Source organism: Scyliorhinus canicula, chromosome 12 (assembly GCF_902713615.1).
Source record: "Scyliorhinus canicula chromosome 12, sScyCan1.1, whole genome shotgun sequence".
Lineage (NCBI taxonomy): Eukaryota > Metazoa > Chordata > Chondrichthyes > Carcharhiniformes > Scyliorhinidae > Scyliorhinus > Scyliorhinus canicula.
The window spans coordinates 130312462-130338232 of NC_052157.1; the positions used below are offsets into that span (position 1 = coordinate 130312462).

Here is a 25771-nt window from a genome sequence, read left to right on the forward strand (position 1 = left end):
AGACTGGCTGAGAGGTGGGAAGGCTGACAAAATTCAACAGAAAGCCATCAGATCGTGCGCCAAACACCTTCCCACCACCATGCCATTCTTGCCAGCACCAGAAAACATAGCAGGTGACCTACCTGGAGCCCAATTGCACCATTTAAGTGGCCAATTGAGCACCTCTTTCCACCTCGGCTGCCATTTTATCAGTAATGTAGGGACCTGCCAGTGCAACTGAACACCATCGGGTAAACCCTGACAGCCTTCCAATAGGCCCCAATAGGGAATGGTTGGGGGGTGGGGGGGGGGGGGGGGGGCAGCCCTTTAGAGGCACTCTTTGGCCCACCAGAGGCAATGACCACCCCCGCAGCAACGGGGTCACCTGCCCACAGCAGCCTCATAAACCACAGTCCCCCCCCATAATGATTTGAGAGACTCAGAGGGGAAAAACAAGAGAAACTTGAAGGGAATGGGAAGTACAATCAGACGGGGAAATAAATGGATATGTATACACTGTTGTTTGTACTTACCCGGATACGGAACATATTTCAGCATATCGATAAAGTCGGTGATTTTTGAATTCTTTTCAGATGATTCCTAGAATAAGATAAAGGGATAACTATAAGCCATAGCGTTGGAAGGGAAGTTTGGGGGAAGGGGGCGGTGAGATGTACAGGGGAAGCACTCCTATAATGCCTTTCCCACAAGATAGGGCCCTGAAGACTCATATCTTCACATCAGCTGGAGGCTCCTGTCACATGGCAAGAACTGTTCCTGATAAATCCAATGCTATCAGCCTTATTGCAGTATTTAAACTGCCAATCCACCTCCTGGGAGCTGGTTGGCTACCAGCCCTCGTCTCCGCTCTGTTAAGCCTAGAGGTGGCCAGAATGTTGATGGGTTCCCAATGCACTCGGAATTTGGCCTAATTTAATACATCATCCTGTCACAGCCCCCATGTGCTGAACAATAGATATAATACTATAAAAGGCATCAATTTTAATTTCCGTCAAACTAGTTTTCAACATTAAATGTCATTCCATGGTACTGCCCTTGTGACAGAGGGCAACAGTTCAAATATTTGCTGAGGTGACCTCTGCCAATGGTAATATAAATACGGAGGAACCTTACTCACCTCAAACAGGAATCCCAGCACAGCCAAACCATCATCATAATTCAAAGCTTCTGAAAAGGAAGTGTACTTTTCATTCTGGTGGACTATGTGCAACTGCAGGAAGCAAAATTAATTATGGTTACAAACGGTACAGACTGCTATACAGTAATTATAGTTTTAATAAGCTTACAGCAAGGTGGGACCAAAATCATTGTCTATTATTTTATAGCGCATAATATGATGAAGCCATTGTTGGTGTAATCTCATGTTAAGATTTGGGAATACGTTGGCCTGCGAAGAGGGCCCAGGATGGATTACTAAGCAGTCAAAATATCGGGCAACTCTCCTTGGTATTGGAGACGAGGCCACTCCATCTATCTGAATGAAATTGGGAAGGATTCTGTAATCCCAAGTATCGATTCTCCCAGTTGAACTAATTTGACTCGCTTAACATGATCTTCATTTGAAGCATAGAATCAGAAAACAAAAAATGGAGGTGCGGTCTCAAACAGAACTCTGAAGACAGTTTGAATTCCTCTCCAGCCCAACAATCTGAATAGGAAACAGATATTGGGAGTCAAAACAGAATGACATCAAGTGTGCATTACTGCCGCTCAACAGAAATATTCCAGGCTGGAAAAGTTACCAAAACGCTGGAATAAATGACTCCAACATCAAATTATTTTACCCTAAGCACCATCACCAACTTTCAAGAGAGAGGAAAAACAAAGAAGGGCAAAGATAGTGGGCAGGATTCTCTGATCCTGAGGCTTAGTGTTGATGTCGTTGTAAACGCCATCGTGTTTCCCGACAGAGTCAACATGGCCTCAGGATCAGCATTCTGGCCCTACAGGGGACCAGCACGGCACTGGAGCGACCCACGCCGCTCCAGCTGCCGATCCCGGCGTCAACTAGGCACGGGGGTCCGCACGTGCGCAGTGGCGCTGGCACCAACGCACACATGTGCAGTGGCTCCCTTCTCCGCGCCGGCCCCGGCACAACATTGCGTAGGGCTAAGGGGCTGGCGCGGAAAAAAGGAGGCCCCCAGCCCAAGAGGCCGGCTCACCGATCGGTGGGCCCTGACCGCAGGCCAGGCCACAGTGGAGGCCCCACCCCCTGGGTTGGAACCCCCCCCCCCCCCCCCTTCCACACCGAGGTCCCGCCGTGTAAGACCAGGTTAGAACGGGCGGGACTCGGGTTTTTTGTTACGGCCGCACGGCCCATCCCGGGCCGACAATCACCGGGGGAGCCCCGCAGAGCGGGCCCCCAACCGGAGCTGCGCCGACCACGCCAGCGCCAATGGTGGAGCAGAGAATCGCGTCGGGGCGGCATGGCGTGATTCGCGCTGGACACGGCAATTCTCCGGCCCGGCCCGAGAGAATCCCGCCCAGTATATTAAAATAACAAATATTCCAGCTCTTCTAAACTGGATTATGATTGGATTTTATTTTCTAGACATTCAGTTAAATTGAAGGAATTCACCTCTTACCTCCATGGGATACTGTTCCCCATCTATTGTATGCTCTGATCCAGGATGAGAATCTGTTCCCCAATGAAAGTGGAACTGGACTGCCTTGTATGTATTTGGAAGGTTTCCGCCTTTGATGGTAATATCTCCCTGCAATTTCACCTGAACTACAAACAAGAAACAACAGGAACAAATAAATCGAAAGTCAACAAAGATTACAACTGACAAACCTCAACCTTTGTTTAAAATAGCTACGCTTTGAAGTTTCAAATTAATTCTATCAATTACCAATAAAAGTTGCAATGCAGTTGTTAGACCATTACAAAAAAAATGCAAACAAAACATATAGCTTGACTATAACTGGAATTCTATGTATAGATCTAGTCCCCACATTACAAAAAGGATGTAGAGACATTGACGAAGGTGCAAAAAAAGATATCCAAATAATACCAGAACTGAGACTAAACTTATGAAGAAAGGTTGGACAAATGAGGGATTTTTTTCACAAAACAGAGAAGGCTGACAGGTGACCTTGTAGAGGTCTTTAAAATGATGAGGTTAGATAGAGGGGCAGCATGGTAGCACAGTGGGTAGCACTGTTGCTTCACAGCTCCAGGGTCCCAGGTTCAATTCCCGGTTTGGGTCACTGTCTGTGCGGAGTCTGCACGTCCTCCCCGTGTGTGCGTGGGTTTCCCCCGGGTGCTCCGGTTTCCTCCCACAGTCCAAAGATGTGCAGGTTAGGTGGATTGGCATTGCAAAATTGCCTTTAGTGTCCAAAAAGATTGGGTGGGGTTACTGGGTTACGAGGATAGGCTGGAGGTGTGGGCTTAGGTGGGGTGTATTTTCCAAGGGCCGGTGCAGACTCAATGGGCTGAATAGCCTCCTTCTGCACTGTAAATTCTATAATAGATTGAGAAGATTTTTTTCACCTCTGGGGAAATCTAAAACCAGGAACCATGACTATAAGATCAATTAAAAAAGAGAATTCTTGTAAAAGTCATTACCTTCTTGAGTGTTTAGTGAAATAACAAGTATATTTAAGGGGAAGCTAAATAAACACACCAGGGAGAAAAACCAATAAGCAGTCAAGATGATAAGTTTAGATAGAGAGGGGTGGGAGGCGGCTTGTGTGAAGCCAGAGCTGTTTTGTCAAATAGCCCATTTTTTTGCATGTAATAACCCTCACACTAGTGTCAATAAGGCAACAAGTGGACTTCCAAACTCTTCAGACTTGGCTTCTCCTGATCTTCTGGTCCTAGGGCATAATGTCAATTCTTCAAGTCTACGTCTCTGACAAGGACCTGTGTGTAGCCTATCCCACAAAGCTGCACGTGAGGCTCATGTGGGAACATGAGGTTTTTTTGCAGCATCTCTTTATGGTCATCCTTGATGGAATTAACCTGAAGTGAGAACAGGGTGAAACTAAATTCCACTCCCAACACCTCAAAATTGTACTGCACAAATATTGGCATATCCGAGTGTCTCTCATCTCAACCAATGGCAACAGTTAGTGCCGGCAGGGTTTCATGTGCACACAGCGATCTTCTTACCAACTTCTGAACACTGGTTGCATTTTAATATTGGGGAAGGAAGGATTAACACATTAAAAACAAACCGGCAATCTTGGCCATGTCCTGCAGATGGTATGCAAGCTAACAAGTTAACGAATACATAGCTTTCACTTGCTGGCGATCTTGCCTTTCTTAGTGTTGTGAAGGCTTTAATCACTGATGTACCTGGTGACGTATTTTACCAATGCACAAGGGCAGATTGAGTAGAATCCCTGCAGTTTAGGTGAATAAGAGGTGATCTGATTGAAACAGAAGATTCTGATAGGGCATGACAAATAAGAGGCTGTTTTGCCTGGCCAGAAAGTCCAGAATTAGGGAGCACTGTCCAACAATAAGAGCCACTTAAGACTGAAATAAGAGAACTTTTTCACAAAAGTTGTAAACCTTTGGAATTCTCTATCCTAGTGGGTTGTGAATATCCAGTTATTCGGGATATTCGAAGCCGAGAACAATACATTATTGGACCTGAAGGAAACAAAGGGATATAATGAGAAGGCAGGTGAAGTGCCTACTGCCCTCGGAGTTTGCAGAGGCAAGTTGCACTGGATCAAGACTTTGTAAGTGTTTGGTGGTCTTGCCAGGTGGCACGCCGACAGGCCTCAATATGGGGGTTTGAGGGGGTGGGTAGTGCATGGGATGGGCCACCCAATGCCCCCTCTGCCACTGATAAAATTGCAGTTGGGGACAGGAGCAGGCTGGTAGGCAGCAAGCATACCCTCCAAGCTGCCTCCTGTGTGAGGGCAAAATCTAGCTCCATGTTTCTTCCCATTTCACTTGTTGATGTGCCGCTAAAAAGTCGGTTACTGTTGTCACACTGTTCGTTATTTCTGGGTTTCACGTCATCTACAAATACGTGCTCTTGCCATGCTGGGGATTGTAACATATGTCTGCTGACTAAAGGGGAATCACAGTCTCAGCAGGAAGACAGACAATTGCCTGTAAATATATGTGCTGAGTTTGGTTTGTCTTTCTTATTTCCCTTTTGTTTTTGCATGGGGTTAATGCAGTACAATGCCAGCAACGCGGGTTCAATTCCCATACCAGCTTCCTCGAACAGGCGCCGGAATGTGGCGACTAAGGGCTTTTCACAGTAACTTAATTGAAGCCTGCTTGTGACAATAAGCGATTATTGTTATTATTATTATTATTATTAATTTGCATTGATATCACGGAAAACCACTCCATCCCTCCCATCAGGCTTGCTGATCTGTAATTGTCAGGTTTATCCATCCCTCCTTTGTGGAACATTTATAATCCTCCCTATCTCAGGCACCATTTCCTCCAAGGAGGAAGATTGTGGCCAAAGCCTCCCTAATGTCCACCATTACTTCCTTCAGCAACTGAGAATGCATCCCATCCAGACTCGTACAAGTATGATAGCAAGGCATGATCTTGAATCAGAAGATGTAGAATCCATATGGGTGGAGGCAAGAAATAACAAGGGGAAGGAGACACTGGTGGGAGTAGTCTATAGACCCTCCCCCCCCCCAATAGCAGTTATTCTCCAGGACAGAGAATAAATTAGAAGATATTGAGGGCATGTAAAAAAAAACAGTACATTAATCATGGGTGACTTTAATCTTCAAATTGGGAAATAAAAAATTGGCAGAGGTAGCCATGTGGAGGAATTCATAGAATAATTTTTCAGGATGGTTTCCTGGAATAAATGTGTTGTGGATTCAACCAGGGATCAGGCTATTTTGGATCTGGTAACGTGTAATGAGACAGGTTTAATAAATAATCCCAGGAGTAAATGATCCCCTAGGAAACAGTGACCATAAAAAGTTAAAGGGGCGGGATTCTCCAACCCCCCCGCTGGGTCGGAGAATCGGCAGGCGGCGGCGTGAATCCCGCCCCGCAGGCTGCCGAATTCTCCGGCGCCGGAGATTTGCCGGGGGCTGCTCACAGCGGCCCCCCCACCCCGGCAATTCTCCGGCCCGCGATGGGCCGAAGTCCCGCCCATTCTATGCAGGTCCCACCGGCGTAGATTGGCGTAGGTCCCTTACCGGCGGAACCTGGCGGTACAGGCGGGCTCCAGGGTCCTGGGGCGATTTGGCACTGGGAGATGCCCCCAAGGTGGCCCGGCCCGCGATCGGGGCCCACCGATCGGGGCCCACCGATCCACGGGCGGGCCTGTGCCATGGGGGCACTCTATTCCTATGCGCCAGCCGTGTAAGCCTCCGCGATGGCCGGTGCGAAGGTGAACCCCCCCCTGCGCATGCGCGGCGATGACGTCAGCAGCCGCTGACGCTTTCAGGCATGCGCGGATCTGCACCGGCTGGCGGAGTCCCTTCGGCCCCAGCTGGCATGGCGCCAAAGGCCTTCAAAGTCCTTCCACGCCAGCCGGTGGAGTGCAAACCACTCCGGCGCCGGTCTAGCCCCTGAAGGTGCGGAGGATTCCGCGCATTTTGGGTGGCCCGACGCCGGAGTGGTTCCCGCCACTCCACTGCGCCGTTTCTGCCCGCCCAAGGATACTATTAATAGAACATACAGTGCAGAAGGAGGCCATTCAGACCATCAAGTCTGCACCAACCCATTAAAGCCCTCACTTCCACCCTAGCCCCATAACCCAATAACCCCTCCCAAGTTATTGTGGGCAGCATGGTAGCACGGTGGTTAGCACTGTGGCTTCAAAGCTCCAGGGTCCCAGGTTCAATTCGGGCCTTGGGTGACTGTGCGGAGTCTGCACATTCTCCCAGTGTCTGCGTGGGTTTCCTCCGGGTGTTCCGGTTTCCTCTCACAGTCTAAAGATGTGCAGGTTAGGTGAATTGGCCATACTAAATTTCCCCTTAGTGTCCAAAAAGGTTAGGAGGGGTTACTGGGTTACGAGGATAGGGTGGAGGTGTGGGCTTAAGTGGGGTGGTCTTTCCAAGGATCGGTGCAGTCTTGAAGGGCCAAATAGCCTCCTTCTGCACTGTAAATTCTATGTTCCATGTTCACAACATGGTAGAATTTAGCACTCAGTTTTAGTGGGAGAAACCTGGGTCAGAAACAACTGTGCTAAACTTAAATAAGGGTAATTACAAAGGTACGAAGGCAGAGTTGGCCGGAGTGCAATGGGAAAGGTGTTTAGCAATGGCAGACAATTCTGAAAATAGCTCAGAACTCGCAACAAAAGATAAATCCCAGTGAGGAAGAAGGATTCGAGGAAGAGGATGAAGCACACATGGTTAACCAAGTCACTTAAGTATGCTATTGAACTGAAAGAAAAAACATTAAACGTAGCAAAGATTAGTGGTAAGCCAGAGAATTGGGAAAGATTTAAAAACCAACAAAAGATGACCCAAATAATAATAAGGGAGAAGATAAACTATGAAGCTAAACAAGTAGCAAGTAAAAACAGACAGTAAGAGCTTCTTTAAATATATGAAAAGGAAGAGAAGCCAAAGTGAACATAGGCCCCTTACAGAATGATAATAATAATAATCTTTATTGTCACAAGAAGGCTTACATTAACACTGCAATGAAGTTACTGTGAAAAGCCCCTAGTCACCACACTCCAGCGCCTGTTCGGGTACAGTGAAGGAGAATTCAGAATGTCCAAATTATCTAATAGCACGTCTTTCAGGACTTGTGGGAGGAAACCGGAGCACCCAGAGGAAACCCACGCAGACACGGGGAGAACATGCACACTCCGCACAAACAGTGACCCAAGACGAGAATTGAACCTGGGATTTGGCGCTGGGGAAATAATAATGGGGAACCAGGAAATGGCAGAGGTGTTAAGTAAATACCTTGCGTCAGTCTTCATGGTGGAAGACGTTAATAACATTTCAAAAATACTAAATAATCAAGGGGCAAAGGAGTGGTGGAAATAAATACACGGCACGGCGGCACCTTGGTTAGCACAACTGCCTCACAGCGCCAGAGACCCAGGTTCGATTCTGGCCTTGGGTGGCTGTTTCTGTGGGGCTGACTGTTTGTAGAGTTTGCACATTCTCCCCGTATCTATGTGGGTTTCTTCCGGATGCTCACGTTTCTTCTCACACAGTTCAAAGATGTACAGATTATGTGGGATTATGGGGTAGGGCGGGGAAATGGGCCAAGGTAGGGTGTTTTCTTCAGAGGGTCGGTTCAGACTCTATGGGCCGAATGGCCTCCTTCTGCACTCTAGGAATTCTATGGTCCTCTATTTTTAAAAACGAGAAAAAGTACGAAGAAAACTAATGGGGCTAAAGAGCCCTGGACAAGATGGGTTGTATCCTAGGCTATTGAATGAAGTAGCTACAGAGATAATGGATGCACTAGTCACAATCTTCCAAGAATCCTTTAATTCTGGAAAAGTCCTAGAGGATTGGAAAACTGCCAACGTAACACCCTTATTCAAAAAGGAAGACAGACAAAAAAAAAGGTTACTAGAGGCCAGTTAGTTTAATATGTCATTTCCAGAACTTACGTGAGTGACCATTGTTTTGCATTTCCCATTTTCTACCAGTTTTATCATAACCATTAAAGATAATGGGACTCAAGGCCCCATCAAATTGAGCTTTCTTGGTTACAATGTTGATAGGGGACTGCTTTTTCATCCCACAAATGTGATTGTCGTTCTTCCAGGTGCTGGGTCCTGGAAAAGATATAAACCCATTAACTGTACACAAAATGTATTTCTATACAACAGCGTTCAGTGTTGAGAGGTTATAGATTCATGTTCTAGTCTACAATTCAACCACCTGACCTAGGTTGACACCACAGCACAGTACAGAGGAGCTGCTACATAATGAGAAGTGTTGTTTTTAAGTAAGATATTAAATTAATAGCCTGTCTATTCAAATTATTGTAAAAGATCCCATAACACTATTTGAAGGGGAGTATGGAATCTGGATGAACATTTAGACCTCAACCAAAACAGCTCAGTTGGTCATTTATCTTATTGTTGTTTGTAAGAGTTTGATATGCACAAATTGATTGCAGCATTCCCCTAGAAAACAACAGTGACCGCATTTTAAACAAGTAAATAGCTTTAGAAGTGTTTTGGGGTACTTAATTGCTATTTATACATAATCTGGAGAAAAAAAAACCCACACTGAGCTTAATAAAACAAAAGTCAACTGCAGAGTTTGCAAGAGACAGTGGTGTACAACATTTTAAAGGAGGCAGTTAAATATTTGACGAAACATGTTAAAGGATTCAAGAACAGGAGCATGGGACTCCTGTGGATAGTTGGAGCTAGCAACGGGACTAATAATTGTCCAGACGTAATGGGGCAAAATGGTCTCCTTATATTTATGTTTCAATTGATCAGAATCAAATAAAAGCAAAATACTGCGCATGCTGGAAATTTGGTAAAAACAAAATATGCTGGAAAAACTCTGGCAGCATTTGTGTAGATGAAACCGGTTGTGTTTTGCTGCGTCGGATAACACAGGCTGCTACTTGATGCAGTCTTAACTAAAGGATGCTCGAGACCCTGAAATGAGGTCAACGTGTTTATTGAACTATTACAGTTCTCAAATGAGTTCGACTCTCTGCTAATCTAACTGTAATAACTCAGTCTAACTGTACCAGCTTGCTCTAAGCCACGTGCTGGGGTGTGATGCTGCTGATCTACCCTGCCTAACTCTCTAGATATCGGTCTGTGGAAAGAGGCAGGGTGTGAGTGGCTCATCCCTTTTATAGTGTTTATGTCATGCCCCCTTGTGGTGATGCCACCTCTTTCCTGACTGCCCATTGGTTGTGTCCTATTCTGAGTGGTCATTGGTTGCATGTTTGCATATCATGCCAAAACCGAGGCGTGGATTTTCCACGCCCTCCGTGTGTTCCTCAGCGGCGGAAGGCAACCAGTCGTTGGCCGCCAGGGGGAGATCTTCCAATCCCATTGCTGTCAATGGGGTTTCCCCATTGAATCCACCCCCCACTGCGGGGGTTCACTGCCAACTCAACCTGAAGATCCTGCTGGTGAGAACGCATGAAAAATCCCCCCCCCCACCCCACCGAGTTAACGCTACGTCTATATGACTCTTCTTTAGACCAACTTATTGGTCACAGTTGTAATTCTCAACGGAGATAAATAATTTTTAACTTTTAGCAAAATCAACAAAAATTGCAAAAGCATATTATAATCAATGACAGCTGTATCTCAGGAACTTGACTGCAGGCGATGGGGTGGAGTTATTCATGACTGCCTGCAGATCACAGAATCTTGAGCATTGCCCCTTGAAAGTAATTAGCCTGGAAATGATTGTAATATGCAACCCATTAACATACTGGCATCAAATACCTCTTTCAACTAACTTAATGGAGGTATTAATGTTGATTTTAGTTTGGCTACTGCCTTGATTTAATAATAATCTTTATTAGTGACACAAGTAGGCTTACATTAATACTGCAATGAGGTTACCGTGAAAAGCCCTTAGTTGCCACACTAAGTCGCCTGTTTGGGTACACCGAGGGAGGATTCAGAATGTCCAATCCACCCAACGGCACGTCTTTCGGAATTTGTGGGAGGAAACCGGAGCGCCCGGGAGGAAGCCCACGCAGACACGGGGAGAACGTGCAGACTCCGCACAGACAGTGACCCAAGTCGGGAATCAAACCTGGGACCCTGGAGCTGTGAAGCAACTGTGCTCACCACTGTGCTACCGTGCCTCCTGACAGAATGTAGATGTTTACATTCACACAAATTGTTTGCACGCTGGCATTGTTCACAGTCATTCCCAGGTTGTTACCAAAACAGTAAAAATATTTAAAAAGCAACAATAACTGAAAATTAAGCCAAACTGGAGGCAATTGGGAGTTTGAACTGGTTGCTCTTTTTGCAGAATGATGTGTGTTTGACATCACAGTGATGGTGGTTTACATTGTCTTCCCTATTACTTGGCAAAATGCTTCAAAATTAAAACGGTACTTGGACAATTTCTCCTCAGTCTCTTTGTGTCACCCACGCGCATCATTCAACGTATCACCTATTCCTTTGTCCGATAGTTCCAGTTTGTACTCTTGATTATGTTCCTGGGCAGCGTTGCCCTATATTAAAAAGGTGGTCTACAAATGTGAGATCTTGTTGCTGTTGAAACAATAATAAGATAGCCTTGGGCTGAAATGCTGGATTAACTTGATTACATTATTGTTATTTAGAGTCTTGTGACAGGGTTGGCTGGTAAAGGCAAAATAAATACAAGCTGGAGCTATACAGAGTAAACTTGGAAGAGAACACGCGAGTCATAAAATCATTTTGACAACCAAAACACCTTTTGAAATGAAAAAAATGAAAATCGCTTATTGTCACGAGTAGGCTTCAATGAAGTTACTGTGAAAAGCCCCTAGTCGCCACATTCCGGCGCCTGTCCGGGGAGGCTGGTACGGGAATGATTTTAAAACAAATCATACATCTGTATGTATATCAGCACCTATCTCAGAAGCCTCTTCAATGAATTCAATCAAAGTTTATTTATTTTTCTTATGAATAAAATTTTGATACTCCTCTATGTTACTGAAAATAGTCACCAAGTAAACAGCAACAACACAGTTAAGTGATTCTGATAATGTAAACCAACATCACGTGCAGTTCAGTTCAAACCCTGACAGCCCTGCTGACTTTTCTTCAAGCTGTTATCAACATTTTCTTTACAATATTTTATATCACATGAATAACAACAATCTGGATACTGATGAGAGATGTGTTAATGCATGAACGTTTAACATGTTTGTGTTGTGATAGACAAGACATTATACTACCCCTGCCTGCGGACTTCCACAAATATAGTGACTTTAACTCCTTACCACATTTGGCACTCTGGGAGTCGTAGCACCAGTGACCTAGGCAAAAACAAAAGAAACAAAATTAGTTTGTCTCTTAAATTTCCTCGAATAGTTTTGAAAGATTCTACGGTTATTTATATGGTTTTAAATCCTAGACCCCCCCCCCCCCCCCCCCCCCCCCTTCCAGGTACACAGTAGAGACCTTCACAAATTTACAACAAACTCAACTTTTCAGTCTAATTATAGCGTAAAGCTTTTTTCATTACATTAAGCTTTAGTGGTGACCGGAACTTTGTACATAAAGAATATTGCATATTTGTAAGAACTGCAGTATCATGGCTATTCTGGCATTTAGTGACATTTATACATTTATATTTTGAGTAATCGAAGTCATAAAAAGATCAATAAACCACAGCTGCTTTACCGTCAGATTTTAGAAGTATTGTCTCTGTATAAAAAGTACAAATAGAACACTTACACCAGTGTTGCTGCAAAACACTTGCATTGTGGATTGATGTAAAGAATGCGCCATACAAATTCAGAGTCCAGATTAACACACATGCAGTGTGTTGTGGGAGAATGAGTCGGAAGCTAGCCTGTAGCTTAAAACAGGTTTACTTCCAACACAGCAAAGTCAGACTCTCCTAGTTCTTCCCTTCAGCGTTCCAGCCATCCCCATTTATACTCTTTTTATTAGTCCAAGTAAAACGAATAAACAAATCCACGCCAAATTAAAGGGTAGCCCCTCAGAGATACTGCAACAAATAGAAGGCAACTCAAAGGAAACGCACCAAATTCAAATGTGATTGTCCCCATTTATAGGTGGACTGATACCCATCACAATGTAACTATCATTAACCTTTGCAACTTAATTAATAAGACTCTGACACTTTCCTCCAAAGTCTCACTTCTTTTCAGTCAAAAATTGGTTCAGGCCTTTAAGTTTGCACAACATTTTTGGCATTTTTATAGAGCAAAACCACTTCCCATCAATGTTACAGGTGTAGTGTGAATACACTCAGAATTAACTTTCATGGCCTTTACTTAATGACCCATTCACCAGACAACGATTTGTTTTCTAAATAATTCAAAATTTCTCACCATCTTGAAAACTTCACCGCTTGACGTCCTCTGTCCCGGGAGAGCAGTCCTAAGCTTTTCAAACCTCTCATTATAACTGATGCCCCCCAGCCCCGGCAACATCCTTATGAATCTCCTCCGTGTCCTCTTGAAAGTCCAATTGTAGAAGTAATGACTTGAAAAGCAGGAAAGTTGAGGGCAGCATGGTGGCGCAGTGGTTAGCTCTGCTGCCTCAAGGCATCGAGGATCCGGGTTTGCTCCCGGCCCCGGGTCACTGTCTGTGTGGAGTTTGCACATTCTTCCCAGGTCTGTGTGGGTCTTACCCCCACAACCCAAAGATAGACAAGCTCGATGGATTGGCCATGCTAAATTGCCCCTTAAAATCAGGGACAAAAAAGAATCGGGTACTCTAAATTTATCATATTTTTTTAAATGAAAAGCGTTAAACATTTACGGAACCTTGATTAGACCACATTTCAGAGAATTGTGTGCAATTATGGTTTCTACAATACAAAAAGGATTTAGAAATCCATATTTTTCAGAGCTTTCTAATCCTATTTTGTATTGTGGTAACCAGAATTGCACACAGTTCTCTTAAATGTGTTCGAACCAAGGTTCTCCAAAGGTTTAAGGTAACTTTCCTGTTTTTCAAATCCATACCTCTGCACTTAGATTTTAGTGTTTTCATACATGCTGAAGACGGAAAGCAGTTAGAAAGGGCCCTCTGGCTTCAACAGTAACTCAAATTACTATTCCACACATTTATAGAAATGGACTGAAATGCACAAGTCAGATTAACAGTTAAAGATCACAATCATTCTCAATTTCCAAACTTGTTGGGGAGTTAGGCCACATGCCTGCTAACAAAAATGCTTCAATGTTTCTATGGGATCTCCCTGATCTTGTACCATTCTTGAAAGGATAAGTGGTTGTCCTGCTCCCTGCCTCTGGAATTTGTGAATAATAAATTCATAAAACTAACTAATTTTCATAGATTTTACAGTGCAGGAGGCCATTCGGCCCATCGAGTCTGCACCGGCCCTTGGAAAGAGCACCCCACCCAAGGCAGTGACCAAAGCGGGGAGTCAAACCTGGGACCCTGGAGCTGTGAAGCAACTGTGTTAACCACTGTGCTACAGGGCTGCCCATGATGGTTTTCCCCCAGATTTTCTTCCCTCCCTACGAGGAAATGGGCAGAATGTAGATCGCTCGTGGCCTCTTAATTGGCTGCCTCCTTAAGCTCGCCATGCAATTAAGAACAGGCGGTCACCCAGTTTTCCTGGCCTAGTCACAGGGTCGGTAGATCTAGAACCTCAGCAGCCTATCTGGGAGAGCTGGCATCTGCTGAGGTAGGTAGAAGATGCGAAGGCATCTCAAAATGGAGGTGCACTCAGAAGGGGTGAAATTTTTATTTATTTTTTTTAAATTCTAGAGTGGCCAAATTGGCAGTCCCTTCCAATCGGTCTGCTGCATTCAGCTCATGCCTCCCCACGTAGCGAAAGGCTGACCCAGCGCCAGCGGAGTGCTCATGAGCTCTCTAACAGGCGCCGGAATGTGGCACGTCAGGTAACCTTTCCAGCAACGGAATGCACATCGAAGAGCGACACTATTTTCCTGGTTCCCAAGGCTCCTACCCAGGGCCGGCCCAAGGCACCGGCAACTCGGGCAGTCGCCCGGGGCGCCATGTGCTAGGGGGCGCCAGAGACTCGGGTCCCGCGCATGCGCAGTTGGGCCGGTGCCAACCTCGGGCCGGCCCCGCACCCCCTCCCCTCCCCCCCCACGGCCCCCCTCCCTCCCCCCCCCTCCCTCCCCCCCCCCTCCCCTCCCTCCCCCCCCCCCGGCCCCCCTCCCCCCCCCGGCCCCCCTCCCCCCCCCCCCCGGCCCCCCTCCCTCCCCCCCCCTCCCTCCCCCCCCCCTCCCCTCCCTCCCCCCCCCCCGGCCCCCCTCCCCCCCCGGCCCCCCTCCCCCCCCCTCCCCTCCCTCCCCCCCCCCCCCCCGGCCCCCCGGCCCCCCCCCCCCCGGCCCCCCCCCCCCCCCCGGCCCCCCCCCCCCCCCCCCCCGGAAGGGCGCCAAAGTTCAGCTTGCCCGGGGCGCCAGCAACCCTAGGGCCGGCGCTGCTCCTACCAGACCCAAGACAATTCCGCCCAGTGGAGGCAACCCACATGGACTCACCTTTGCTGTCAGCTGCACACTTGTGTCAAACTTCAGGTAGTTTATTTTTTAATTAACAGCAAGAAAAGACCAAATCTCAAGGGGTTCATTGTTACTTTTATACAACATTTATATCACTAATTTAGTTGCAAGCAGAATTGCCAAGTTGCATTATTGCAAGATTTACTAGTAATTGTTCACCGTTTCCCAATTTTAAATGAGGAAATGGTAAATAACAGGATCTGAAAGGTTTAATTCAATCTCAGACAAATGGCCCAGCTCTGATTGGCTAGCTTTCTTCCAAATATGCTATGGTCAGGTAATTGTGGGTGTGTCACATATTACAGCACCTGGAACTGAACTTTGTGAAACATTCTGGATCAGAAATTCACAATACTTTCAAATTACTATTATAATCCTGTGATTTATGCTTTCTTTTTACTTATTGCTCCGTAGTTCTACCAGTCCCCTCTATGTTACCCGTTTCCACTGTCAGTTTTGTATGTGGCCCATTTAATGTCCAAATGGCCATTAAATAAATGCCAGTTTTACTTACATTGTAGCAAAGGGAGACTTTTCAATGGATGTTTACATGCATTCCATAGGATCCCAACAGTGCAGAAGGAGGACATTCAGCCCATCGAGTCTGCAATAGTCTGAAAGAGCACCTGACCTTGGCCCTCGCCCCCGCCTTTTTCCCATAACCCGAACTAACCTTTGGACACTAAGGGACAACTTAGCACGGCCGACCCACCTAACCTGAACTGTGGGAGGAACCGGAGCAGCCGGAGGAAACCCGCGCAGACACGGGGGGGGGGGGGGGGGGACGTGCAAACTGCACGCAGACAGTCACCCAAAGCCGGAATCAAACCCAGGTCCCTGACGCTGTGAGGCAACAGTGCTAACCATTGTGCCACCATGCCGCGCCTTGATAAACAGAAAAAAAAAGAATGCTGAAGAAAAAAGACCAGGTCGGTTTAAACAGCACCAAGGGAGGAAAAACACACAACTGAAAATTTAAAGACAAGAGTGAGAATGATATAGTAAAAAAATACTAGTTGGCTGAGTTTAGCTGTGTTCCCTTTTAAACTGGGTCAAGTGTGTTTCTAGTACTCGAAGAAAAACATGGCACTTATTTATAATTTAAAAGCTCACTTGCTCGAAAATTAGAGAGTGACTAAATAATGCAAATTAGAAAGAAAATCTCATTCACCCAGTCTGAGACTGCATTCCTCTGAGCTCTCGTACAACAGTGCCTTTCAGCTATCGCGGACTAATTAAATTACCCACACCACAGAGAAAAAAAAAATCTGGTTTTCCTTTTGAAAGGTATGATCAAAATACATGAGATATTCCATCATTTGCAACCCAATCAATAACATTCCAAGAAAAAAATATATACTTGTTTGAAGTTATGCGCACACAGGACACACACAAAAACATACATTTTGTCTGGCAATGGTTTTGCTAACAGCTGCAACAAAAAATTGAAAACTATGCTGCATCAAAGTACTCAAGTATCTTGAAACAATTTCTTCTTTGCTCTAAAACACAGATCAGATTTGCATAACAATAATACAATGGGTATGCAAACTATTTATATCCTAGGACTGTGAAAGATAGTCTGTCAAAGAGCATCAATTATTTAGACTTTCGCATGTTCTATGTTGTGGCTAATTTTCATGCTGCCTCTGGACCAAACTAAGCTTCTGTAAATTATGCTGCTTAATTGTTGCAATATTGCTCTATCTCATGCTTGACTATTAAATTATTGAACAAAAGTAAAGACAGACAAAACAGGACTGGCATATAACATCTGGATTAATCCATTCAGTTTATCGTTTCTCTTCTAAATTTTTCATGCTGATCTTTCTTCCTTTCCTATGTGATGTCTTGATCTTGTTGGGGTACGCAGGAAAGATAGTTTTCAGGAGCTCATCCAAGTGATTATTCTTTTTTTAAATTTTAGAGTAGCCAATTATTTTTTCCGATTAAGGGGCAATTTAGCACGGCGAATCCACCTAACCTGCACATCTTTGGGTGGGTTGTGGGGGTGAAACCCACGCAGACACGGGGAGAACGTGCAAACTCCACACGGACAGTGACCCAGGGCCGGGATTCGAACCCGGGTCCTCAGCGCCATAGGCAGCAATGCTAACCACTGTGCCACCGTGCTGCCCTTCCAAGTGATTATTCTGCCTCATCTTAGAAAACAGAGCCACAAATACTCAGGAGACTGAGAACATGTTCCCTATATTTTTGGTTGAGGCCATTCCCTCCTCCCCACCGGCTCTAAATTATCCCTAATGCCTTTATCATTTCTTTATTTTATGGTTCTATCTCCATTGATGGTGACTATTGGCCTTTCAACCAGAGAAGCTATCAAAGGTCAGTCCATTTCTATGTGCACCCGCTTCTGCATACAACAATATTTTAATTTATATTGTGTCTTCAATACAATGAAATGTCCCAGTATGCTTCACAAGAGCATTTTTAAAATATAAATTTAGAGTACCCAATTATTTTTTTTCCCCAATTAAGGGACAATTTAGTGTGGCCAACCATTTAACCGGCATCTTTGGGTTGTGGGGGTGAGACCTACACAGACACAAGGAGAATGTGTAAACTCCACACAGACAGTGACCTGGGGACGGGAACGAACTCGGGCCCTCAGCGCCGTATGCAGCAGTGCTAACCACTGCGCCACCTTCACAAGAGCATTATAAAACAGAAGATGGCTTGATCAAAAGTTAAGTTTTAAGGAATGCCTTGAAGGAGGCAAGCGAACGAGAGAGGCAGAGAGGAATACCAGAGCTTTGGGCCTCAGTAGCTAAAGTAACAGTCACCAGAGGTGGAAGTGTTAGAATTGAAGATGTAGAAGAGACCAGAATTGGGTAAGTGCAGATATGCTGGAGGAGATTACACAGATTTGGAGGGATTTGAAAACAAGAATGAGAAATTTAAAATTAAGACTTGGCTTGACCGGGAGCCAGTTTAGGGCAGTGAAAACAAGAGGACGGACACGGGGAGAAGGATTTTGGATGACCTCCAGTTTACGGAGGGTAGAATGTGGGAGACCAGCCAGGATCATGTTAGAAAAAATTAACAAAGGCAGAAATGAAGGTTTCAGCAGCTGATGGGGTAGGGGTGAAGTCAGGAGATTTTACACATTCCTTTTTCAACTGAGGTCACCGAATAGAAAGCAGGATCAGGAATCCCAGATGATTTTCCCTTTCTCTCACTCATTCTATTATCACTAATTGCCACCCCTTCTTTTCTGGGTCCTCGATATATTTTCAATATATTCCCCTCATGTTCTTTTATTGAATCACTTATTAATTCCTTTAACTTCCTTGGCTTCAATTTATAGTATTGTTTATCCTATTCCTTCCCTGTCAGGTTTTTAATGTGTTCTTTCTTTCACTTTACCATGAGCATTATTTTTCATTTCCTCCAGTGTGGTTTCAATTTGTTTCAAGAGTAAACAGCCCAAGAAATTTTTTAAATCGTTGTCCTTAAATGTTTTGTTTTCTTCCATACAGCTAACCCTTCGATCTTCCCATTGTACTGTTTTCGTACAATATCTCATCTTCTCAAAAGTTTATTTTCCCAAAGCACATTTCTGAATGGTTCTCATCTGTTCGGTCATCATGTCAACCTAAAATTGAACAGCTTTGTGATCACTCGGCTCCAGGTGTCCACATGCTCTAACATGGCGTATTACTCTCTCTCCATCAGTTAGAAGTGAAACCAATACTCTCTCCCCCACCTCCCTGCAAACTTTGTTTTTTCAACTAGTGAAGAAACGCTTATTGAAATAAATCAAAAAAGCTACCTCATTCATACAGATCGTTCCCACTACAATATCAGTCAGTGCCAGAATGATTACAATCCCAAATCATTACAACTCTGGCTTTAGCATTCATTGTTTTTAATGAATTCCTACAGAATACCCATCCAGCTCCACCTTACTTATTGTGGTCTTTTAACATGTGCCCACCGCTAGAAACTCTATTTTGTACTTTCCAGATGCACTCACTGTGCCAATTTCCAGCTCCTCTCAGCAACATACTAATCATTTTTGATACATGCAATTCGTGAAATAAAGAAAATCTAAAGGTGCGATACCCCTTCAGCCAAGATTCTACCTACAAGGACATCCAGTAGCTCCTAATTTACCATTACTCATCCATTTTATCCCTTATGTTTCAGGATACGTACAAATGCTTCTTAAATATCTGTGGTGCCGTCCTGCTCTGTGTTGCAGTTTCTTCCCGATTACTTGTCCGCAGATTATTCAGACACTTTTCAGCTAACTGCCCTGGCAGGTCAGCAGCCACCTTAGATTAGCTGCGAACAAAAAAACGTCCAGCTACTTGTCTTGGCAAGACTCCAGGTGTTTGTTGTTTGTCACATTTAACGGTCCACAAGAAATCATATTGTCACGACATTAATGCAGAGTGCCCCGCTGTAATTTCTCTCTATGCCTTTGCATTCAGAAAGTATTTCCCAGAGTGCCATGCCTAATGTCATGTGCTACAAAGCAAGAAGCGAAGTCTTGTCAACACTAAAGGCAGCCTAAATAATCAGGGAAGTTACCGGCTTACGTAATGCTATCTTTGACTTACATCAGTTTAAATTTGCTGTCGGCTTAAGCACTTGTTGATGATGGATTGTTCTATAAATGGGATATTGATCTCTGGCCTTCCACAGAGCAGACACCCAACACCTACACTGACTGGGAATTGACATTGAAGAACTGACCTTTCGTGTATATGTACCCGGAAGTTCTCGTTGCAAGCCAAGAAGACACTGCTAAACGTTCCCAATTTATTGTATTATAGAGCTGCCTTTGTGGCTTATACTGTTTATTCTGCTCAAGCTGCAGGAAATGTTTGACAATCCTAAAATAACTGCATTCAGAGTAGCTCAAAAGTTGCATTCATTCAAACTAGAGATGTCAGCTTTGGCTCAGTGGCGTCACTCTTGGCTCGGAGTCAAAGGGTTGTGGGTTTAGGTCCCATTCCAAAGACTGGAACACATAATCTGTGCTGACACTTCAGTGCTGTGCTGAAAGGGGATGCAGATTACAGGGGAGACGTTGAACTGAGGCCACGTCTGTCCTGCAAAGGTTGATGTAAGAGATTCCATGATGCTATTTTACCTAGAATTTGAAGAGTAGGGGAAGCTTGCTCCAGCATCCTAATGGGTACTTATTTCTCAACCAGCATTATCAAAATGGGTGATCAGATTATCGCCTTGCTGTTTGCAAGACCTTATTGTACATCGGTTGGCCATGATGCTTCCTCCATTACAACAGTGATTACGTGTCAAAGTACTTCATTAGATTGCTTTGCAATGTGCTAAAGCCTTGAAAGCCACGATAAAACCATGATTTCCTTTTTAACTACATTTCGCATCCTGACATATGTCTTTGAGCCTATGTGAATATCTAATCACATTTCTATTATTTCAGTCCTCTAATATAAATAAGATAATAAATGAGAAGTGCAACTCAAACAAACAGGCATCCTAAACAGATGATGTAGAAATTTAAAGGACAGGCATGCAAAATTATTTTGCGCTGTCAAATTCCAGTGTTAAGTACCAACTGCAAAGTGTCAAAGTGACCTATAAGATTAAAAAATAACATTTAGACAAGTGAAAGAGGGGACGTACTTTCCCATTTCATAGAGAGATAGGAGGATTGTCCCTGCAAATACTTGGTGTACTATTTATAATGATGAACTCAAGTAAAACAATGTAAAACTGGGAAGCAATTTAAAAGCACCACCTAAAATAATCCCTAGGGATACATATCCAGAAACATTGATAGCAAACATTAGGTACAGTGAAGCACAAAATAACTGAGGTATAATTTATAGCACAGGTAGGCTCCTGAGCCCACCACTGTTTTTCCAGCATGCCAGCTTCCCCTCACTCTTCTCACCCCACCCTGTGAATACACACTAATTACTCTCTCCCTCATTTGTCTATCTGGCTTCCTCATAAAGCAGCACGGTAGCATAGTGGTGAGCACAATTGCTTCACAGCTCCAGGGTCCTAGGTTTGATTCCCGGCTTGGGTCACTGTCTGTGCGGAGTCTGCACGTTCTCCCCATGTCTGCGTGGGTTTCCTCCGGGTGCTCTGGTTTCCTCCCACAGTCCAAAGATGTGCAGGTTAGGTGGATTGGCCACGATGCCCTTAGTGTCCAAAATTGCTCTTAGTGTTGGGTGGGGTTACTGGGTTATGGGGATAGGGTGGGGTTGTGGGCTTGGGTAGGGTGCTCTTTCCAAGAGCCGGTGCAGACTCGATGGGCCGAATGGCCTCCTTCTGCACTGTAAATTCAATGATCTATGAAATTCTATGATCTATGATAAACACATCTACGTATTTGCCTGAACCACTCTGTGATAGCAAGTTCCACATTCTCATTGCTGTCAAAATAAAAATATTTTGCCCGAATTAGGTATGACATGAATTTGTGTCTTATCACATTTTAGCCTCTATTTTTGGACTCACTCACAAGTGAAAACGTAGTTTCCATGTTTACTGGTTCAAACCCCTTCAAAATATTAAAGACTTCTTTCGGGGTCCCTTCTGGGTCTTCTTACACAAGAGCAGTGCTCAGAACTGTTTATAATAATCTTTATTATTGCCAAAAGTAGGCTTACATTAACACTGCAATGAAGTTACTGTGAAAAACTCCTAGTCGCCACACTCTAGCACCTGTTCGGGTACAGAGAGAGAGAATTCAGAATCTCCAATTCACCTAACAAGCACGTCTTTCGTAACTTGTGGGAGGAAACATGGGCACCCAGAGGAAACCCTCGCAGACTGGGGAGAATGTGCGGACAGACAGTGACCCAAGCCAGGAATTGAATCTGGGACTCTGGCACTTTATTGGCAGCAGTAAAATCACTGTTGAACTTTCTCCGCTCAGTGCTTCTAGAATCATGGAATTTACAGTGCAGAAGGAGGCCATTCGGTCCATTGAGTCTGCACTCTACCCATGTCCAACCTGCACTATCCCCATAACCTACCCATCTCTGAACACTCAAGGGGCAATTTAGCATGGCCAATCCACCTAACCTGCACATCTTTGGACTGTGGGAAGAAACCGGAGAGCCCGGAGGAAACCCACGCCGGCACAGGGAGAAAGTGAAAACTCCACACAGTCACCAGAGGCCAGAATTGAACCCGGGACCCTGGAGCTGTGAGGCAGCAGTGCTAGCCACTGTGCCACCATACCACCCATTTGTCCAGTAACTTATTACATCTCAAACCACTTCACACAATTAATTATTTATGGTGTCCAGTGGCTATTTCTACATCAGGTGGCCTCTAAGTGTTTAATATCCGAAGCTTATTTAATTTAGCGATTTGATACTAACAGCTTCTCCAAACAGGCTGGCAAACCGCATATGTTGTCATAAAAAGGAAGAGAGCCATTCTGTATCGCTGCTGCACACCTCCCTCCTGGAGACTGTCTCAACAAGGCCTGAAAGTAACTGACTCACTCTCCCAGATATAATTTGTAGAAAGGGACTGGGAGAAACGGGAGTACTGCACCAAAAATATTTTGAATCTGATGCTGGGAATGTGTTGACATGGTGTCAGATATGATGCAATAGGTATTGGAGAACCGTGCAATTGAATTGTTGAGGAGGCTGGCGCCCGATTTTTGCACTCCCCTGCACCAACCCAAAGCCCAGAGGGAGCCTGCAGTTCTCTACTTTCATGGAGTGAACATTTGCAATGTGTGAATCTGAACTGTAAATGGACAATCAACCATAGAGCCAGATACTATTTCCCCTGCCCAACCCCTCAACCTGACAATCAGGCAGCACGGTAGCATAGTGATTTGCATGGTTGCTTCACAGCGCTAGGGTCCCGGGTTCGATTCCCGGCTTGGGTCACTGTCTGTGCGGAGTCCGCACGTTCTCCCCGTGTCTGCGTGGGTTTCCTCCGGGCGCTCCGGTTTCCTCCCACAAGTCCCGAAAGACGTGCTTGTTAGGAGAATTGGACATTCTGAATTCTCCCTCAGTGTATCCGAACAGGTGCCGGAGTGTGGCGACTGGGGGATTTTCACAGTAACTTAATTGCTAATGTAAGCCTACTTTGTGACACTAATAAAGATTTTGTTTTTTAATTTTAAAACAGGCTTCAGTCACTGGGATGTTGATCGTTTCCGCTTCCCAAGCCCAGGGTTTACTGAGGTCGATATTCTTTGGCCTGACTGGAGGTCAGCACAGAAGAAACCCGAGTGGGCAATTTCATAAGGGCTGAAGCTATTTCGATTTCCAGAGAACCCTTGGACGAGGTGTAATGAGAAAGAACTGGGGTGGGGAGGGTTGGGCTTTTACTCTCTCAGGCTGTTAATGTTACCAGGGACAACCGTGCCCACCCAACATGAGCTGTATCATGGGGCTTCTAACAAATACCTGCAAAGGGGGGGGGGGGGGGTGGGGGGGGGGGTGAGAGAGGACGGTCCCCCCCCCCCCCCCCCCCCCCCAGGAGATGCGAACAGCTGCTTGGAGTCGAACCTGCCGGTGCAACATGGTGACAAGACGTTGTGGGGGGAAGTGAGCAGGGATGAAAGAGCTTCAGGCAGCCCAAGTGGCACAGTACATTCCCCACACTGCTGTTCCCAGTAAAGTGCACTGTCAGGGGAGCTACCTCGCAGTGGACAGCTGCTGCTGCTTCTTGAGCACAGAGGAGCTCTCTGTCCCAATTGTTCTTGAAAGTAACAACAACAAAAAAAGAACTCCGTTTCAAAGAAAAGCTTCTGGTGAAACAATATACCGCGCAACCATTCAGCAACCCGGCTAACAGCTTTCTAAATAATCCTGTGGTCATTTCCAGTCAGGTATAATAATAATAATAATAATCTTTGCTAGTTTCAGTACTGTTTTAAAAGTTGATAAATAGATCCTTCGACAAGGCAAACACTGCTAACACTGACATTTATATCTGCAGAATCGTGTTACGGTATATGTAACATTTTTTATTGCACCTGCTAATATTGTAGTGAGTTTGAGGCGGGTGACTATTAATAAAGGGATCAAGGGTTATGGCGAAGAGAATGGGGGGGGGGGGGGGTGAGAAAAATATCAGCCACGATTGAATGGCCTAATTCTGCTCCTATTTCTGATGATCTTATTGGGATAACATGAAGTGGGATTTTCTGCATTGCCTTGACCAGTGCCATTTTGCTGACCGCCTTTGTTCCACTCGGGGGCAAAACAAAAAATACATTTTTGTTAACAGATCCGAGAGATGCGTGTGTGTGTGTGTGTGACCAGGGACTGAACTCAATGCCAGTCAGTAGCTGCAGGCAGACGGGCAGCAATGGTACAGAACGCAGCAAACTCTTCCACAGAAATGAAGCGGCCACACATCATTCAAATAGTTCTGGTCACAGGATGGCGAACAGGGTCTATAGTATCAAAAGAAAAGTATTTACCAGCTCCCGGTTACAGCCAGAAAGCTTTTTGATCCTAGCCTGTTTAATGCAATGTGAACACTTGTCCGATTCACTCTCAAGTTGATCTCGCTGCAATAAAGAGGAATTCACACAGATTGGAAGGCGGGACAGGGCAGGAGATGCGCCGCTATTCCAACCCCGTTTCCCGGGTAGATTTTGCAGTTTCATTGAGCTCAGTCTCTGGGACTCCCCTGTTTCAACAGTCGCTATGTCCCGGTCACTGCGGTACTCCCAGCTTAATAAGAAAAATGCTGATCAGCAGCATAAATCATCGGGAACAGTTCAAGGACGCGCTATCCCGTTCATTATTCCCAATGAAAAGGGGGGGAAAGTGGGACAAATTGAACCAATTTAAACGAATTGGACACTTACCTGTTGCAATGATCGGATAGGGCGAACAGAGGCTGATGAGTAAAAATGTCAATGGGTACATTGTCCTCTTCCCCCGTGCGTCTCCCACTCCGTGTCACACACGAGAAAAAAAAAATTTGACGGGTGCAATAATTTTTGCAGTAACTGAGCGATGGCTGCAGTGCGGGGCTTTTTATTTCTGCCCAGGGAACAGTCAGACCTGCCGCAGGGAGGCGAGCTCCTCCCCCTGGATCCACCTCTCTTGCACATTTCCTTCCGAATGGACTCAGGAACAGGGCGCAATGCGGGAGGAGTTTGCATTTTTTTTTGGACCATGTTAATTCCGGGGAGTGGGTGGAATTAGTGCAATTTCACATTCCTCACGAGGTTCCCAGCAGCGACTTGGAAATTGGACAGATCTCCAGCATTTACCAATTGCAGGTTCTATGTCAAGATGCAGAATCCTATCAAAGCTGCTTTTTGCAGCCGCATCTCGCCTTATTGCTCACTTTTTTTAAAAACCCAGAAAATTAATACAATATGGTCAGAAGGTTAAACGGATAGGTAGATCATAGGCTGTGAAAATGAGCAGCAAGAACAATCTCTGGTTTTCACAGTAACTTCGTTGCAGTAAACCTACTTGTGACACAAATAAAGATTCTTGGATTATTATTATTGATGTTGTTATCGTTCATTGCACCGGGCAGAACAATCACTTATTGCCAAATGAGAAAGCGATTGGGGTAAGGATCGGACAGTTGTAGGTGACTTTACGTTCTGTCCTTTACTTTGCTATTTGTTTTTTTTTAAATCTCTGCATGAAGCATTTCGGATTCTGACCTTGCCATCAGAATAATTGCTGATCTATT

General features: G+C 45.1%; 1 protein-coding gene across 2 annotated transcripts in view; it reads right to left on the reverse strand.

Annotated features, from left to right (window-relative positions):
• Nucleotides 1–25174, reverse strand: part of LOC119974833 (carbonic anhydrase 4-like) — a 32541-nt gene extending 7367 nt beyond the window's left edge. Inside the window, exons 1-6 of one of the 2 annotated variants that reach the window (XM_038814106.1) lie at nucleotides 24924–25170; nucleotides 11855–11890; nucleotides 8532–8699; nucleotides 2586–2731; nucleotides 1118–1210; nucleotides 513–579 (exon numbers count right to left, since the gene is read on the reverse strand). In XM_038814106.1, coding sequence (XP_038670034.1) covers nucleotides 513–579; nucleotides 1118–1210; nucleotides 2586–2731; nucleotides 8532–8699; nucleotides 11855–11890; nucleotides 24924–24984 — 571 coding nt within the window. In that variant the 5' untranslated portion in view covers nucleotides 24985–25170. Of the gene's footprint in view, nucleotides 1–512; nucleotides 580–1117; nucleotides 1211–2585; nucleotides 2732–8531; nucleotides 8700–11854; nucleotides 11891–24923 lie in introns of both variants that reach the window. The other variant, XM_038814107.1, reaches the window with a different exon arrangement.
• Nucleotides 25175–25771: the final 597 nt, after the last annotated feature.